This window comes from Xyrauchen texanus, chromosome 5 (assembly GCF_025860055.1).
Source record: "Xyrauchen texanus isolate HMW12.3.18 chromosome 5, RBS_HiC_50CHRs, whole genome shotgun sequence".
Taxonomy (NCBI): domain Eukaryota; kingdom Metazoa; phylum Chordata; class Actinopteri; order Cypriniformes; family Catostomidae; genus Xyrauchen; species Xyrauchen texanus.
In genome coordinates this window covers 31,891,240-31,908,380 of record NC_068280.1, presented here as the reverse complement: position 1 = coordinate 31,908,380, position 17,141 = coordinate 31,891,240, and the positions used below count along the sequence as shown (strand labels likewise).

General features: G+C 36.1%; 1 protein-coding gene across 3 annotated transcripts; it reads right to left on the bottom strand.

The window, feature by feature from the left end:
• Nucleotides 1-1,047: 1,047 nt before the first annotated feature.
• On the bottom strand, nt 1,048-16,077 carry ldb2b (LIM domain binding 2b). Of its 3 annotated transcripts, none has more exons than XM_052127553.1 (10): nt 15,821-16,077; nt 14,559-14,661; nt 11,964-12,136; nt 10,684-10,806; nt 6,810-6,893; nt 6,569-6,692; nt 5,503-5,556; nt 3,708-3,832; nt 2,424-2,479; nt 1,784-1,928 (listed from the first exon to the last, which is right to left on the bottom strand). In XM_052127553.1, exons 1-10 carry the CDS (start codon nt 15,950-15,952, stop codon nt 1,922-1,924), a joined length of 981 nt encoding a protein of 326 aa, XP_051983513.1. In that variant the 5' UTR covers nt 15,953-16,077; the 3' UTR covers nt 1,784-1,921. The 3 variants fall into 3 exon arrangements, with proteins under 3 accessions (XP_051983512.1, XP_051983513.1, XP_051983514.1); XM_052127554.1 differs by having other exon boundaries at nt 1,789-1,928; nt 2,420-2,479; XM_052127552.1 differs by lacking the exon at nt 2,424-2,479 and having other exon boundaries at nt 1,048-1,928.
• Nucleotides 16,078-17,141: the final 1,064 nt, after the last annotated feature.

Here is a 17,141-nt window from a genome sequence, read left to right as displayed (position 1 = left end):
AACATGAACTTTCTTGATTAAAAATATGATCGTGTCTGATATCATGCATGTAAAATGGCTAGAAATAGCATTTTAGCTTAGCGTTAAGCTGACAATTTACACAAGGTTTATTTCTATTTCTTGTGCTCCAAACTTACTTCAAACTTACTTCTCTGTCTGCTCGTATGAATGTAAGACATCATAAGAAAGTGTTTCACCGCCATTCAAATGCACTTTGGATCGAATAATTTATACATATAAATGTTTTCCATCTGAAAGGACTAAATATGAAATGAAACAAATGACAATAAAATGCAAAGTAATCTCTTCAGTAATCAAAATACTTTTTGAATGTAACTGTATTCTAATGACCAATTATTTAAATTGTAACTGTAGTTATATTTAGTATTTTAAATACGTAATCCTGTTACATGTATTCCGTAACTCCCCAACACTGGATGTGTATGACCTTATTCTTTCTGCTGAGCACAAACAAAGATTTTAAGAATAATATTTCAGCTCTGTAGGTCCACACAATGCAAGTGAATGGATACCAACATTGTAAAGCTTATAAAAGTATATAAAGGCAGCATAAAGTGATCAATAAGACTCCAGTGTTTAAATCCATATCTTCAGAAGCGATATGACAGGTGTGGTTGAAAATAGATACATTTGTAAGTTTTTTAAGTTTTTACCATAAATTCTCTTCCCTGCCCAGTAGGTGGCAATATGCACAAAAAAATGCAAATCACCAAAAACAGTAGAGAGTGATAATAAAAAAGGACATCAATTTTGATCTGTTTCTCACCCACACTTATCATAGTGCTTCAGAAGACATGTATTAAACCCCTGTAGTCTTATGGATTACTTTCATGCTGACTTTATGTCCTTTTGGAGCTTCAAATTTTGTTAATCGTTAATTTGCATTGTGAGGACCTACAGAGCTGAGATATTCTTCTAAAAATCTTTGTGTTCAAGAAAGAAATGCATACACATCAGGAATGGCATTAGGGTGAGTAAATTATGAGAGAATTTTCATTTTTTGGTTGAACTACTCCTTTAAATTTCATTCTTTACATCTCAAACTCATCTCCTTATACTGTTTTCAGTTTCTTTGTTTCAGATCATTTAAATGAAAATCACTCTGTTTCCTCAGCAACAACAAGAACACGACATATGTATTGAATGAATGACAAGACATTAGTCAGATATAATAACCAAACACATTCTATTAATGCAAATCATTGAAAACCATACATAACATACAGAACAGCACAAATCTGCAGGTGTTTTACAATATGAATTCAACTTTTGGGCAATAAAGATATCTGCGTTTATGGTCAAAAATGCTAAAGTGTTCACAATGGGGCTTTTTTCATCAAGTTGCTGTAGCAAAACCAAACAGTACATACAGAACAAAGCTGAGACATCTACTGAGCCTAGAAAAGGCTGAAATGAAATTAATTGATAGATCTGTATATATACAAGGCTTTCCCTGGGTTTTACCCAGCTGATTACCAGAGCAATTAGCCACTTTTTTTTATTTTTATACATTACACTAAATGGTTAAAGCTGTATGTCTCAAGTATGGCATACCAAATCACATACCAACATAAATGCAAGCATGCACACACACATACACCTTCTCTCCAGCATTTTCTTCTACAGTTCAAAATACCCCTATCCCTTGACAGCGCCGTTGCCATAGCTACCATTGTCATATTGCATTACTCCAACTGCTGCGTTGCCATGGTATCAGGCTTACTGTCCTGGTTGCTAGGGTGTTGTCCATTCCAGGAGCTGCCGTTTCCAAGTGTTGGTGAGTTAGTGTAGTCATGGAGACCGCTGACAGGGTCATATTGTTCATTCTCTAGGCGTGTGATCAAACGTTCGTCCACGTCACCCAACTCCCCTCCCATTAGAGAGGGCTCCCCTACCAACATTACATCCTACAGCAAGAGAGAGAGACAGTTGACGTAAACAGAGACACAGGGGGTTGAGTGAGCGAGCGGGAGAGAGAATGGTGGGGGAGTAGAGAGAGAGAGAGAGAGAGAGAGAATCTTTTATTTATTGATGATATTCTGGAAAACCTTGCTAAACTTGCAATAGGGCTAATGCATGCACAGATTAGAAGCTGTTTTTACAGAAAGAACGAAATTACAGATGTTTAAAATAAAATTATGTGTATGAGAGTGAATATTCTTGCATTTAACAGAGTGTAATGTATACGCTAGCTTCCTTAAAATGCACACTCATACACAAACACGCACATGCACACAACCTTGTCTGCAGACACTATCTTTTTGGTCTTTAATTAGATTTTTTTCAGATAAAGAATACCTCAATAACAACACATGTGCTAATTAACCACATTTGCATTGCTAAGTAGCTCGTTAAGACAGCACATGCTGCGTGATAACTGTCTGAATGTGTCACTCACCTACCTAAGCTCCGCCTCCAGCCACCCGCCACCCCTCGTTTCCCCGGCGACACGTTTAGGCTGGGGACCAGAGACGGACAATACTAATTATCATCAAATAAATTACAGCTAATAAGTCTCAATTACAAACAAATTAATCAGATTTGACAAATGACTATATCTTAAAAATTACTAGAAGTACAAATGACAATCACATTGGAAACTGATACTGTTACTAATTAAAAACAATAAAAGCAACATAAATCAAGTAATAATTTGTACTAAAATTATTTTTGAATTAATAAAACATAGCATGGAAATATTTCTATATGGAGAGCTGCTCTCTCTGTCTTTCCCTCTCTATACTTTCTTTAGTTTTTTCACTTTTACACACACACACACACACACACACACACACACACACACACACACACACACACACACACACACACACACACACACACACACACACACACACACACACACACACTGTTGGGTTTCCATGTTTTATGGGGACTTTCCATAGACATTATGGTTTTTATACTGTACAAAATTTATATAGAATATAAAGTTTGTACAGTATAAAAACCATATCCAAATCACCCCTAACCCTAACACAACCCCTAAACCTAACACTCACAGAAAAAGTTCTGCATTTTTACATTTTCAAAAAACTAAATGTAGTATGAATTATAAGCTGTTTTCCTCATAGGGACCAACAAAATGCCCCCACAACATCAAAAAAGTCGGGTTTTACTATCCATATGGGGACATTTGGTCCCCACAAAGTGATAAATACACACACACACACACACAAATACATACAAATGTGCAAACTTTCAGACATTCCCCATATAATAATCCTTTGAGGCATGATTTATTAAATCACAAAGTAAACAAAATTACTTTCTAAAGAAATAAAAATGATGTATTTTGAGAGAGTTAAATATAACACCCTGAATGGATAAAATTGTCTTTGAAAGATGCATAAGTATATCTCTCCTATGTTCTCTTTTCAGTGTGAACCACTGCTTCTCTGCATGCGTATGTGGGTTGTTGAGAAGGTAACACTCCGGTTGCCGAAAGTCTCGCGAGAGCCACATGCAGCGTTTACACATTGTACTTATTGTGTTTATTTGGAGTCCCATGGAAACCCTACACCTACCACAGCCCCTAAACCTGACCCTAACCTTAACCCTACTGCTAAATGCAACCCTTAACTTAACGTTAGTAATAGCGAATGAGACTCTTGCTAGACTTAGTCTGCCGGGGCGTTACCTTCTAGACACAGACATGTATGTGGACATACCTGTGAGGGTAGATTGAAGTTATTGGTTGGGCTGCGCTTCTTGCTGTTTCCCGTGCTGCTATTGGATGCACTACCAGCTGAGTTCCTCCTCCGCCGTCTCTTTGTTGCTGGTTTGGCTGGTTCTGCTGTCAGTCAAAATAAGTAAAATCAACGTAACGCAAACTGAATCAACACTGCATTCCTAATATTCTTTAGAAAATCTTTAGGTTAATATGGACATCACAGAATAAAATTTTAGACTTTCAAGTACTATTTACTATTTACCAATATTGCATTTTAAAGGACTTCACACAACACACTTTTTTTAACTGACTGATGATGTCCAAAACCTGAAATTTCTTAGTATTTGGCTTAAAGCTGGCATGGATGCAGCATAATTTAAAGGCAATAGTATTACATTATTCATGTCATTGTAGAAATAAACTATTCACAGTCAGTCATGAATAATTTAAACAATGAGTGAAAGTGTCCAATAATAGTGTGGTTACTGAGATTAAGCCAATAGTATTTGGCTGGTCATGTGATCCTAACATGGTAGCCCCCATGAGAGGACCCTCTCCATGTAGAATAAAATCGCTATAATAAAGTTACTGATATGACTGGAGTCTTCATATATTGTGAATTCTCATGATTTTATACATTAATTTTTATACTTCAAAATTAAACTTTTTTTTGTCAGGCATGATTTAACCCTTAAACAATGTTAATGGTCCATTTCAAGTCTGCAATTTCCAAAATACAGATTCATTGAGTAAGTGCGATGTCCAATAGACTTCAATATTCAAATTGGTTCCAATGGTTCACTGAAAATAATCACAAATTGTACATCACCTCAGGATGCCCACAATCTAATTACTGACTGATTTCTGGAATTTACATTTTTGTTCTTGTTGTGCATACACATATCAATAAGTCCATACACATATTCCGATTTCATTTCAAGCTTTAATGGGATAGTTCACCCAAAAATGAAAATTCTCTCATCATTTACTCACCCTCATGCCATCCCAGATGTCTATGGTTTTCTTTCTTCGGCAGAACACTGAAGATTTTAGAAGAATATCTCAGCTCTGTTGGTCTTTACAAAGCATGTGAACGGTGACAAAACTTTGAAACTCCAGAAATTACATAAAGGCCACATAAAAGTATTTTTTAAGACTCCAGTGGTTAAATCCATATCTTCAGAAGCAATATGATAAGTGTGGGTGAGAAACCTTTTTTTTACCATAAATCTCTACTTTCACGTTTAATGTGCTTTTTCGAGCTTGAAAGGTCTGGTCACCATTCACTTGCATTGTAAGGACCAACAGAGCTGAGATATTTTTCTAAAAATCTTTGTTTGTTTTCTGCAGAAGAAAGAAAGTCAATCACATCTGAAATGGCATGAGGGTGAGTAAATGATGAGAGTTTACATTTTTGGGGGAATTATCTATTTAAGTTTTTTGACACCTGAAAATTAACAATGACAGTGTATTTGATTTTTAACTATGTAAGTTATCTATTCGATACGTTATCTACATTTTATTAATTTTTAATTTATGTTGAGAATGTATTGACACTTGTTTTATGTCTGACTGTGTAGTATGCAAACTATAACAGAAAAATAAAGTTCTTGAATTAAGTGATTAAATAAATAGAAACACATTTTTCAGGTATTCCTAGAATACTCATATTTCTAAAAACGTATTCAAGCAATTTAAGCACTTCAAGGATGTTGTGGGAACTTTGTCTTTGTCCTTTTTTTCCAAGTATCAACATTCTTTAGGAATAAAAGTGCACAGATAGGCATACATACATTTTTTGGAATTAGAGGGAAATATTTCTGTCTTGAAGTTGGGCGAGGGTCCAACTGAAATGAAACAATTAACAAGTCAAAAAGCACAACCTTCTTCCTCCAGTAACAAAAAATCATATACTGAGAACATTATCAGTATTTCAATAAATAATGACAAGGACGCAAAACAATAAATAGAAAGTGAAACCGAGAGCAACAGAGAAAAAGGCTGTCTGAGAAGAACAATGAGCTTATTGTTCATTGAAAGTAAATACATTATTGTCACAAAACAGCAGGAAGTAGTTATTTTTTTAAAAAGAGTGGTAAAATAACATAAATAACAATGCAAGGTCAAAGCCTTCATTATTTACTGCAGATCACAACACCTTAACAGCTTGTGCACAGTACTTTGAAAAGTTAATAAGGAATATAAATTTTTTTTACAATATATAAAAACAAGACAAATGCAATAACATTGTGTAGCTCTTAAAGAGGAATACAAGAGAAAGAAATCAAAGGATGGAGGCTGTTTTTAAAGCATTTGGAGGCCTAACCCTCACAATGTTTTTTGTGAGGGTTAGGGGCTAGAATCTATAGTTCTTACAGTATAAAAATCATTTTGTCCTCATAATGACATGCACCAACGTGTGTGTGTGTGTGTGTGTGTGTGTGTGTGTGTGTGTGTGTGTGTGTGTGTGTGTGTGTGTGTGTGTGTGTGTGTGTGAGCGTGTATTTATCACTTTGTGGGGACCAAATGTCCCCATAAGGATAGTAAAACCCGAAATTTTTGACCTTGTGGGGACATTTTGTCGGTCCCCATGAGGAAAACAGCTTATAAATCATACTAAATTATGTTTTTTGAAAATGTAAAAATGCAGAAGGTTTTCTGTGAGGGTTAGGTTTAGGGGTAGGGTTAGGTTTAGGGGATAGAATATAAAGTTTGTACAGTATAAAAACCATTATGTCTATGGAAAGTCCCCATAAAACATGGAAACACAACATGTGTGTGTGTGTGTGTGTGTGTGTGTGTGTGTGTGTGTGTGTGTGTGTGTGTGTGTGTGTGTGTGTGTGTGTGTGTGTGTAATACCTGGTGGTGTTGTCATTCTCTGCCACTGGTGAAAGAGGCAGGTCTTCAAGCAGTCTCTGGGACTCAGTCCATATGTCTTATGCCTAGACATAAGCTCCTGCATTGGCTCTAGAATCACACACAACTACAAACAAACAAAAGAATGTTTTCATTATTTTAATTGCTTAACAAGTATTTGCACCTGTTTTAAATGGCCATTTGAATATGAGTGAATGTGTTTGTATGTGTGATTGTAACATACTCTGAGGTAGTTCAGTGTGAGGTTGGTAAGTCCCACTCGACTGATGTTTTTGGACAGTTGCTCCACAGCTCCAGGGTCTTGTGCCTAACACACACACGCACACGTGCACGCGCACACACACACACACACACACACACACACACACACACACACACACACACACACACACACACACACACACACACACACACACACACACACACACACACACACACACACACACACACACACACACACACACACACACACACACACACACACACACACACACACACACACACACACACAAACACAAGTCCATTTATTCTCTAGGTTTCCATAGCAATATGATGACAGCTTAGCTAACAGGTTTGGATGCATTCACCTTGCTTGATAGAAAAGGGCTGAAATGCATTTTGTTGGACCCAAACCTGTTCACAGTGAATGCATCCGTGGATTTCTTGAGTATGCTAAAATGCAAACAGATGCATGCTGTACCACATAACCTACAACTTGGGGAAATTATTCTTGATTGAAAGGGTTTGATTGTTATTTGTAGCCAAATTTTTTAGGCAAATTGCTAAAAAGTTCACTTTAACTCTACAATAGTGCACTTACATCAGTGGAATTTGACTTATGTGAAGAACTATTGACTTGTGAGTATAACACTGTGTCTAAATAATATGAACTGTGCCTTGTTTGAGCCACATGAATAATTAGTGACTTACTCATTTGACAGAATGTATTTGACATATAAAAAATGTTATCTGTTTTTACACGAGCAGTATTTTATTTATATTATGTAATTCAATAAACCTGTTAAGTTTAACATACATGAGACTTATTACAGGAATGTTCTTAAAGGAATATTCTGGATTCATTCTAAGCTAAGTTCAATCGACAGCATTTGTGGCATTATATTGATTACAATGCTGTCGATTGAGCTTAACTTGTATTGAATCCGGAATATTCCTTTAATGGAATGCTAACATACTGCATACTACATATTACAAAGTATTTACTGAATACTGCATCGTTTTTTTTTTTTTAATAGCTTGTGAAACAGTAAGCAGTATGCAACAATAAACATTTTAAATTGTTGCTACTTTGCTACTTGATCTCACATTGATCAAATTACTAAGAGGTGTCCAGTTCCTGGAAATAAATAGTAAATAAAATATTTTTCTAATCCAATTATGTCTAAAAATGTCCTAACTTTTGGCCATCTCATCTCACATATTATTTAATATATTAACACTTAAGTCAAAAATATGGGCTGTGTATGGGATGGAATGCTAGGGTTCTGCTTACTGCATACTGTGCAGTAAACACTGAATAATGCATACTACTCTTTAACCCTTTAAACTCTGAACGTGTATTTAAAGTTTTCCTGTTTCAGTGGCACACCCAAAATTAAAGGCTAATAACTCGACAAAAAAAACGAGTCAAGTGTTTGGTATTATTGTAAAGAAAACTTTAAAACATTTAATGATATAGATTATGATACATTCTGAGACTCTCAGCCTAATAAAATGCTGAAAATAAAAATACTTTTTTCCCCTTATTTATCATATTTGACATTATATATCTCTGGGTGTAAATTAGGTAGCCCTGAAAAACTTTAGTTTTTTTCCCAATTATGTCAGCTGTATCTGAGAAACACTGTGTGTTGTTATGAAAAAGCAATCAAAAGTTATAGCATTAAAAATATAATTAATCATAGTGTCCAAAAACCTCTCCAAACATAATAATTATACTTAACAAACTAATTACATATGAAAACACAAACATGACTAAAGGTATGCAGAGCATGGATATATGATTTTAGTAATGAGATTTCACAAAATGAGTGCCATTTGACTCAATGAGTCTGTGTCATTTACATGTCGCCATCTCCTGGTGGCCAAATGTAACATTGTGCTTTGTGTGAATTATCTAATGATCTATTCATCCGATTAACTTGTGTGCAGGCCCATTTGAAAGATAATTACCTCTAAATAATGGCATGTTATATTTCATGTTAAATTCATGTTGAATTTATTTTTCTTGAAGGTATAAACAAAAATGCGGCATATAAGCAATACCAACATAATTGTCAAAGAAATAAACTTACTATAACTCACTATATTTCTGCTCTTTGAGTGCTTTCTAACAACATATGACACATGGCTGTTTGATCAGTTTGATGTTTTTAATAATTGCAATAATATGTACAGAGCAATTACTTTTTATATATAAATTATGCAAATGGAACACTTCTGATTTGTCTGCAAATTTCAAAGCACTTGGTCAGTTTTCAAAGCTTTCAAACAATACCTATTTTGTGTTGGTCAAGACTGTAATTTTCTCACGTGCCCGCCGGCGAGCTTAAAGGGTTAAAAATAGTACATGAAACAATATGTATTATGCAACAATCATTATTTCCTTGTTTTTTGCATGTTTAATTTTGTGTGTGGTGGTCAGTTATCATCTTGGAAATAAAAGTATGTATTTTCCCCTTTTAATCCAAATTAGTGTAAAAAAAAAAAAAAATCTTAACTCATCACAGTCTGATAAAAAAAATCAAGAAGGAGTCATGAAGGGGATGTCAAAAATTGTGGCTGTTATTACTTTCACACCGTGTGCTCTGTTATATTCTGAACATTTTTGCAAATGTAGATCATCCAGGTATCCCATGCATACAGAAAACTGCATTCTATACAGTATACATGCCAGTCTCAGAAATGTTGTGGGGTTCGGGGCAACAATGCCACCAAAAATGACAAACATGCCCCGAAATTCAAAATGTGGGGGCAAAACATTTCCTCATCATTAATTCTTCTGTTTTTAATTTGATATAGTTCTTAATATTCTATTACACCGATCAGCCACAACATTAAACCACCTGCCTAATATTGTGTAGGTAAATTCTAGAGACAGTTTTGCATGAAAATCCCAGGAGATCAGCAGTTACAGAAATACTCAAACCAGCTCATCTTGCACCAAAAATCATGCCACGTTCCAAATCACTAAGATAAAATTTTCCCCCATTCTGATAGTTGATGTGAACATTAAATTAAGCTCCTGGCCTGTATCTGCATGATTTTATGCACTGTGCTGCTGCCACATGATTGGCTGATTAGATAATTGCGTGAATGATTGTCAATCCTGGGATCCTGGAAAATCCTGGGATTTTCATGCACAACAGTCTCTAGAATTTACTCAGAATGGTGCCAAAAACAAAACACATCCAGTGAGCGGCAGTTTTGCGGATGGAAATACTTTGTTGATGAGGGAGGTCAACAGAGAATAGCCAGACTGGTTCAAACTGACAAAGTTTATGGTAACTCAAATAACCGCTCTGTACAATTGTGGTGAGAAGAAAATAATCTCAGAATGCTATTCTGAGATGCGGGTTGGTGCTGTTTTGGCGGCACCATTGGTATTAGGCAGGTGGTATTAATGTTGTGGATGATTGGTGTATAGTCCTACTTATACATATTAAGGCATAAAATCTGAATTAATGTTGATTTAATTCTTAGGGTAAGAGGTAATATATCTCAGTGTTGAGAATTTGTATATCAGTATTTGGCATAAATGTACAATTTATGTTTTAAATGGTTAGAAAACAAAAATGCCTTCATAAAAGATAATGAAGGTAAAAACCCATGGAGCAAATATGGCCCCTTAATGTAAAAGTTAATTTCTCACACTGAGAAAATACATAGTATGCATACTGTAGTAGAATGGTAGTTTGCCATTCCTAACATACTCAAACTTAAATGAGCAGAATTTGACTAAAATTAGCAAATAAATTTAATTAATTGAACATTATATAACATTATATGATCTTGTATGAGGAATATTTAGGACTGTATTACTGAACATTATTTGATTTATATGAAAAGTGACTCACATTAACAGCCAAAATGCTTCGAGGAATGAGCTCACTGTAGTGTGTGATAGTGAAGTGCCATGTTTTGATTCTCATAAGGTCATCAAAAGTGAACACAAGAATCAGACGACCTTCTGTACACACCTGTGGAAAAACAGGAACAGAATCAGGTCTTTGTGTAATTAGTGTGGCTGTCCCTTATACCCCCTTTTCCTTTGTTACTCGTCATTTAATTAACACTTATTTACTATGTCAACTTATAAACAATGAGGACAAATGAGAGATGTAATCTTCCTTATTTTCCTGATTATCTTTTGAATTCTGAAAACATCATGTCGACTTGACCAGAGATAAACTTGAAAACTACTTTAAAATATTTGTTTTGTATTAGTTTACATCAAATCAAATTATACAATTTTCTCATTAAAGCAGTATTTTCAGTACAGCACACTATTATATGTGTGGAACTCTGAACCCCAACATTCAGTTGCCGGGGAACGGAGGGTAACGGCAAGGTTGGCATAGCAACGGGAGGGATGTAATCCCAGCAGACACGCTCTGATCAATGCCTCCAGTATACACACACACACACACACACACACACACACACACACATCATTCACATTCACACACACACACACATGGGAACGGTATCTGTATAACTTAGCTACAACATACAGTCTTCTAAATCAATATTTAATTCACAAATGTTCATTTACTAAAGAGCAAAGTTGTAAAAAAAACTCTGTCTCTCTCTCTATCTAATTGACAGGTGGAAGATTTTGGATACTATAGTGGCGTATCATATGAATATTGCATAGGACACCCAGTCCAAAAACTGGAAATCATGGATTCCTGCAGTCTTACAAACACGACGGCTTTGTATGGAAACAGTGTCACCTGAAACAAATTAGATAAAAGCAAGAGCATTTTCAGAACTGTATTGTAATATTCTTCCTTAATGAGAATATATTAGAGGTTTCACAACACTGTAACTAGCAGACTTTTCATTATGACCATCCTACAATCCTGAAACATAAACCAATAGGATAGAAAGAGAGGAAGCAGTTTGTGTGGATGAGAGAGAGAGGGTGAGAAGAAGGGAGGGTGAGAGAGGAATAAGCAAAGAAAAAGCAGGAGGGTGAGGGAGAGAGTGGGGGATATTTTTTTTTCCTTTTTTGTTTTGTGCAGTTCCAGCCCAGAATTCACAATGAGGAATACATTAGTGCTAAAAATGAGGAAGCAAAGACACACAGAGCCAGACTTCTGACAGTGTGTGTATGATTGTATGTGTATAGTACCTTAGTGAAAGTAGGTTTGCCATGTTGTGTTGTCATAGTACAGTGATGAGAGTCGACAGTAATCATTGAGTTGTTGAACGACTCCTTTGTCTGTTTCAGCTCAAAAAACAACTCATAGACTCCTCCTTCAAACAGAGAACTGAAGTAACGAGGGATCAGGGTGCGTCCAATGGCTGAACGAAGAAATGAGAGTGAGAGACATTTAATTCACATATCAGTTGTGTTCACTGATTACGAAAAAGCGGAGAATATAGTGCTATGAACTCCAAACACAAATGTTTATTTATTTGTTTGTGCCCATATGATGGAAGAGACTCAAAGTTAAGTTGCATACTGGTCAAACACCTTAAATGGCAACCATAATTGTGTTTGTGTGTGTGAGTTTGTGTCTCTGTGTGTGGTCCCCTAAGAGTTAGAAACAAACAGGCTACTGAATAGAGCCGCAGGCATTAAGTCCAGCAGGCTGTGCGTGTACACAGAACAGTTAGTGCTCTGGAGCTGTCAATCACTGCAGTAGAGGTGTTTGATGTCTGCAGGCCCATATTTATTTGAACACTCCAGACCTGTCAATCAAATCTCATCACATACACAGTGAATAAGGAATGAATGAGAATTTGAAATCCAGCACAAGTCCCTGTCTAACTCTAAACAAGCCAAAAAATAATATACATTTACACTCTAACAAAGAAACAGAACAAGAGAGAGAGAGATGGAGATACCGTCAGACAAAGAGCTATCTCATTCCTGTAATCTAATCTATAAATCTGTATTCAGTGACCTAAAATGTATTTATTGTATTAATTGTATTGTACCTAACACTTAATGTCTTCATTACTATGAATTTGAAAATAATTAAATATAAAGATTGAAACAAGAAAAGATCTGAATAAGGACAGACAGGCAGAGAGAGATGCATGAAAAGAAAGCTGCACAGTATATGCATTTTCCAATTTAAAAAACTATAACCAGCTTCACCACAATCTATGCACAAACACACTTATACATCTTCGCAAGTCGCAACCCAAAAATGGATCACAGATCAGTTGCTGGAACTGACCAAATTTTTAAAAGGAGACAGAAAATTATTTTCACAAACTCTAGAATATTTTGGAGCAAATTCATGTAACTTGGTAAAAGCTAGCCAAATTAGGCAAATGTCAACATGGACAATGCATGACATGCCTTCATCCTTAAAAAAACTTAAATAAAATTATGCAAGATAAAAGGCAATAGACTGCATTAAATCTTGATTCATTTTCAACAAAGAAAAACAATGTTGTGGTAATAATTGACTGCTGAGTGCAGGAACCCTTTAAAATTTAAAAGACATTTAGAAAGTTTGCTATGCCATGTTGTTAATCATTTTGCATATTGTTGGACCTATGCAGTTCATGGTAATAATTATACATTTGATAGTAATGCCATTTTTGTTTACTTTTGAATAGTGATGCATCTATGTGTCACCCAAACATCAGTATCAGTTGATTAAAGCAATTATCTTTTTTACAGTAACACAGTCGATCATAAGTTTAGACTATATTCTGTCAAGTAAAAGAGGTGGAAAATTTGCCTACAACTCTGCTGTGTGTGGAAAAAAAAAGTCTCTTGTGTGGAATTACTTTAAATTGGGTGACAATGACAGCAGAGTTGCAATTTCAAGAGGTGGAACCATCATTAAAAAATGTAAACACAACTAATTTGATCAACACAGCAAGGACGTTTCTTAAGGATAAAGCAGAGGCTGCTTCAGCCAAAAAGGGACACGCTTCATTATTTAAGAAGAAAATATTTTAGAAGAATATCTCAACTCTGTATGTTCATACAAAGCAAGTGAATGGTGACCAAAATTTTGAAGCTCCAAAAAGCACTTAAATGCAGCATAAAGGTAATCCATATGACTCCAGTGATTTAATCAATGTCCTCTGAAACGATCAAATCGATTTTGGGATTGAACAGACCAAAATATAAATCCTTTTTCATTGTACATCAACTTGCCATTGCAGTCTCTAGGCACGATCATGAATTCAAGCTCGTTTACACTTCCCAGTGCTTGACACATGCACAGAGCACTAGAAATTGGGATCGAGTTTGAAATTATGATGGCCAAGGAGACTGCTGATGTCAAAATTTATAGTGAGAAGGGAATTATATTTTGGTCTGTTCTCACCCAAAACCAACTGAATCACTTCAGAAGACGGATTAACCACTGCAGTTTTATGGATTACTTCTATGCTGCCTTTAAGTGCTTTTGGGAGCTTAACATTTTTGGTCACCATTCACTTGCATTGTATGAACATACAGAGCTGAGACATTCTTCAAAAAAAATAGATTTTTGTGTGATCTTTCTTTGAATAATGAGCTTTTTGTTTCACACAAATTTTGTATCGTGCATCCCTACATTTGTATGATACGAAATGTTGGTAGTGTGTTGGGTCGTTACTTCATGTCCAATTTAAAATGAGGGTCCTGAAGCAAAACCACATAAGAACCACTGTGTTTATCCTACTTTTTTATAATTAATTTGTAATGATAACTATGATCAAGTGGACCCCATGGTTTAATCATGTAGTGATATTTATAAACACAGGCACTTACTATATGTCTTGGGTCCCTCCTCCAGACAGAATGAGAGTGTTAATGTGGCATCCTCTTCAAAGAACTCAGTGCAGAATGCATCCCACCACAGAATATCACTGTCCTGTGGGACCACATATTTACCACACACACTCAGTCACATTGAGGCACAGAAGTACTTGGCCCCTGAATGACCCAAAATAACCACAATTAAGCTTGGCACAGTGATTATCATTTCAAAGCACTCTGTTTATTATAAACACACACCCAAGTTTGACTTGCCCCATTAAAGACAGCAATTTAAACCGCTGATCGAGTCAACGACTGCTTGAGTGTATTAATTGGATATGACAAAACTGGCCCTTAATCTACAATAAACTGCATTTTTACTGCTCTAAACTCTTTGCGCATCAGAAAATACAGTGTTCTCAATGTGTAAAAAGAGTGATCTTTTTTTTGAATTTATCCTGTGAATAATGGCTGTTTCTACTGGTCATCTTTCCAACAGTGCAGTCTCTATTTCAGTGCTATCTGTCAAATTGCCTTGACTCCAGGTGTGCTGAGCTGCCTCTGCTGATACATTTTATTTTCCTCTACTTTTTTTCACATTGCTCTGTGGAGGCGATATTCTAAAAGTACAATTTAAAGTGGATTATTTTCACACTTATTATACACTGAAGGAATCAAGCAATATTAACACAGCTTGTGCTGCGATTTATAATGGGACATTGAGAAAGAAGATTTCTGTCTTTTAAATACACATGGTACAGCAATACAGGTCACATTTCATTTGTCCCTTCTCTTATGGAGTGTGCTGTTTGTTAAAGCTTAGTGACTCAAAAACCACAATAAATCACACCAGCTCATAAACATCAACATACACAACACATTATCTGGTTGTTTGTGTTCTTGAAAACCATAGGGCATATGGAATTTTTTCCAAACGATATAAAATAGCTTTAGTGCTGTGCAGATCCAATCCAATGCAAAGTCCTTGAGTAAGTTTGTAATTGAACAGTGAAATCACACTTTGGAGATGCAAATGAAATGCACTGATGTATTCGTGTCTATTGTATGATGAATCTATTCATCTATATAATGCTATTTAAAATGTATGTGTTGTATTCAATACATTGTGGTATAGAGATTGTAAGATTCCACTAGAACTTAATGTCTTCTTTATTTTGAAATTAAAATAAAATAATAACAGTATGCCGATTGTAATTGTGAAATCTAATCTATTCTCAGTCTGAGAAATTTGTTTACTATTCGTATTCACTCACCTCAGGCCGGGACTGGAGCCGTTTGTTGAGCTCGTGCATCCGGTACTCTGGCTGTACCGGGTAGGGCGCGTGTCTCCGGTAAAACGGACCGAACGGAGAAGAGTAGAAGGGGTCACGCGGCACGCCGGTCATGGTTTCTGTTACCGACAGCGTGCGAGGAGCGCATCCACACGCCGCACGTGGAGCACGACGATCGTAAACATACACACGCGCGCGCTCACGGACACACGAAGAGATGCGACTGTCAAATCACACGCGCGCTGTGCTTTGAGAGGAGAGGAGAGGAGAGCGAAACAGAGAGAGGAGAGGGGGAGAGAAGGTGGGGTGGGGGGTGGGGGGGCTGGTTAGGAGCCGAGAGAGACTTCTTTAAATTGGTGGGTCTCTCCTTACAGTACAGTCTGACAAGTTGGCCAATTAGCGCAAAATTCGATATAATACAATCACTGTTTGCTTTTATGTTACATAAACCAAATAACATAACCAGACATCTCACTAACGATACACTGCAGCTTTGTTACTGTAGGTGAAAGATAACAGTTGGCTGATGTTATGTGTAAAATAATTGAACACTGCATTGCACATATTTAATGCAGTGATGTTTGCAACTAGATGATGTGCGTGTGTTTGCAGTGTTTCTCTACTTGTATTTTTCCATCTCTTTCTTTATGACTCACACAAGAGACTCGCTCTCCCACATACGTATAGTCTCTCTCTTTCTTTTTCCTCCTCCACTCTCTCCCAGTGCTTAGACACCAATCTTACACTATTCCTTTTTTAGATCTTTTACTCTTTCTTTACATGTTCTACTAATAATTTAAATAAAACTCTCTTTTATCCTCTTATTACGAGACAAATAGGACAGAAATGTAGCTAAAGAATGAGAGAGAGAGAGAGAGAGAGAGAGAGAGAGAGAGAGAGAGAGAGAGAGAGAGAGAGAGAGAGAGAGAGAGAGAGAGAGAATCAGAATCAGAATTAGCTTTATTGCCAAGTATGCTTACACGTACAAGGAATTTGTCTTGGTGACAGAAGCTTCCAGTGCACAAACAATATAACAACAAAACAGAGATAATAATAAAATCTTTTTAAATAAAAATAAAAAGTGACTAGACAATGTAATGATATATAGAAATACACAATAAGGCAATGTATGTTTGTGTGTGTGTGCGCACACGCAACTTGTACAACATACAAGTACAAATCTGTTACATACAGATGCAAGGGAATGTGTGGCAGAAGAGGTATGGTATGTTGGATAAATAGACTAAGCTGCTCAAGAGAGAGAGAGAGAGAGAGAGAGAGAGAGAGAGAGAGAGAGAGAGAG